The sequence below is a fragment of the Camarhynchus parvulus genome, chromosome 20 (assembly GCF_901933205.1).
Source record: "Camarhynchus parvulus chromosome 20, STF_HiC, whole genome shotgun sequence".
NCBI classification, from domain to species: domain Eukaryota; kingdom Metazoa; phylum Chordata; class Aves; order Passeriformes; family Thraupidae; genus Camarhynchus; species Camarhynchus parvulus.
The window spans coordinates 7,172,457-7,173,980 of record NC_044590.1 but is presented as its reverse complement, the minus strand read 5'-3'; the positions used below and the strand labels follow the sequence as shown (position 1 = coordinate 7,173,980).

Here is a 1,524-nt window from a genome sequence, read left to right as displayed (position 1 = left end):
GGGAAGCACTGGGAGAGGCTCTGTGGGGGCAGTGCTGGGACACAGGGAATTGGGACCAGCCCGTGAGAAATCCCTTCCCCAGCACCACCACAGGGTCCCAGACCCCGTACCCCCCAACATACCCACCCAGCCCACAGTGGTCTGCACAAGATGCCCTCCTTTAAATGGGGCACCAACCCCCGGAGCAAAACACACCCAAAACCCAGAGGGGGTGTGAGGGGCAGGAAGAAAACGCACGTGTGGTCATCAGGGCTTGTTTAATAACAAAACTCCAGCTATTGTAGAACAATATTCTCCAGCATCATTGTAATATACAATACGGGGAATGCTCTCAGCAATCTGAGAAGGAAGGATCCGGCCCACAGCACCCCCTGCCCAGGCTGCGGGGGCACCCCCAGGGCAGCCCCACCGGGGAGCCAGGGATGCGGGTGAGCCGCGGTGCTCGGGGACGGGGTCCCGGGGACGATGTCCGTGGAGGGACCGGGATCCCGGGGACGATGTCCATGGAAGGTCCAGAGCGGTCTCAGCGGCAGAGGATCCGATCGGCAGCGGGAATGCACGGAGCCTGCGGGAAAGGGACACGAAGCGGGCGGTCAATACTTGCCAGAGGGTGCCGGAGATGGAACGGGGGCAGGAGGAAGGGACACCCCCGGGAAGGAGAGGGCGCGGATCGGGGGAAGGAGATTCCAAGGAACGCCGGTGCTGCCCGTGAGGAGCGCGGGTCTGAGCCGGTGCCGTGGGGTCCGCACTCACCTCGGGGGAGTCCCCAGCAGCGGCGGGGCGGGGGGGGCCGCACTGCAGCTCCAGCTGCAGGTCCCAGATGTAGTCAATAACGTGCTGCAGCAGCTCCACCTTGGAGACCCGCCGGTGCCGCGGCAGCGTTGGCACCAGCGCCCGTAGCCGCGAGTAGCAGCCCTTCATATCGTACAGCAGCGCGGCGGCCGCCTGCTCCGCCGCCACCGGCGACACCCCCGGGACAGGCCCGCAGCGAGCGGCCTCCCCGGGCCGCACGGCTTTCAGCGGGCCGCCGGCGCCCGCGGGCAGTGGCGAAGAAGCGACAGCGGCGACCTTCATGGCGAGAGGCTGCGAGCGCGGAGGGCAGGACGGGGACGCGGCGGGCGGACAAGGAACCCGCGCCCCGCCGCGCCACTTATAGAGCACGGCCGGTGGGTGGGCGGGGCCGCGGGGAATCCTCGGCCAATGGCAGCGCGGAAAAAGAGAGAAGAGCCCCGCCCACTCCATTCATGCGCCCCAAAGGGCAGCGTCTTAAAGGGGCAATGGCGGAGGGAGCGCCGTGACGGGCTTGGGCTGCGGGGCAGGGACGCCGGCGGTGCGGAGGCTACAGCGGTGCGCAGCGCCCACCGTGCCCGCAGTTAACGCGGGTGCTCGCCCCGGGGGCTCTCGGTGTCGGGCTCCCCGCAGCCCCGCTTGCCCCTTGTCCCCTCCAGGACCCCGGTGCCCCTCCGGGGCTCGGCCCCCCCGCGCTCCCCGCGGCCCCCCCGCCCCGCGGCGGCTCAGACCTCG

The 1,524-nt window shown here is 69.3% G+C and overlaps 1 protein-coding gene across 1 annotated transcript; it reads right to left on the bottom strand.

Annotated features, from left to right (window-relative positions):
• Positions 1 to 238: 238 nt before the first annotated feature.
• On the bottom strand, positions 239 to 1,137 carry ID1 (inhibitor of DNA binding 1, HLH protein). Its single transcript, XM_030963083.1, has 2 exons — positions 754 to 1,137; positions 239 to 565 (listed from the first exon to the last, which is right to left on the bottom strand). The coding sequence occupies exons 1-2, from the start codon at positions 1,072 to 1,074 to the stop codon at positions 524 to 526; spliced, it is 363 nt and encodes a 120-aa protein (XP_030818943.1). The 5' UTR covers positions 1,075 to 1,137; the 3' UTR covers positions 239 to 523.
• Between the last annotated feature and the right edge of the window lie 387 nt (positions 1,138 to 1,524).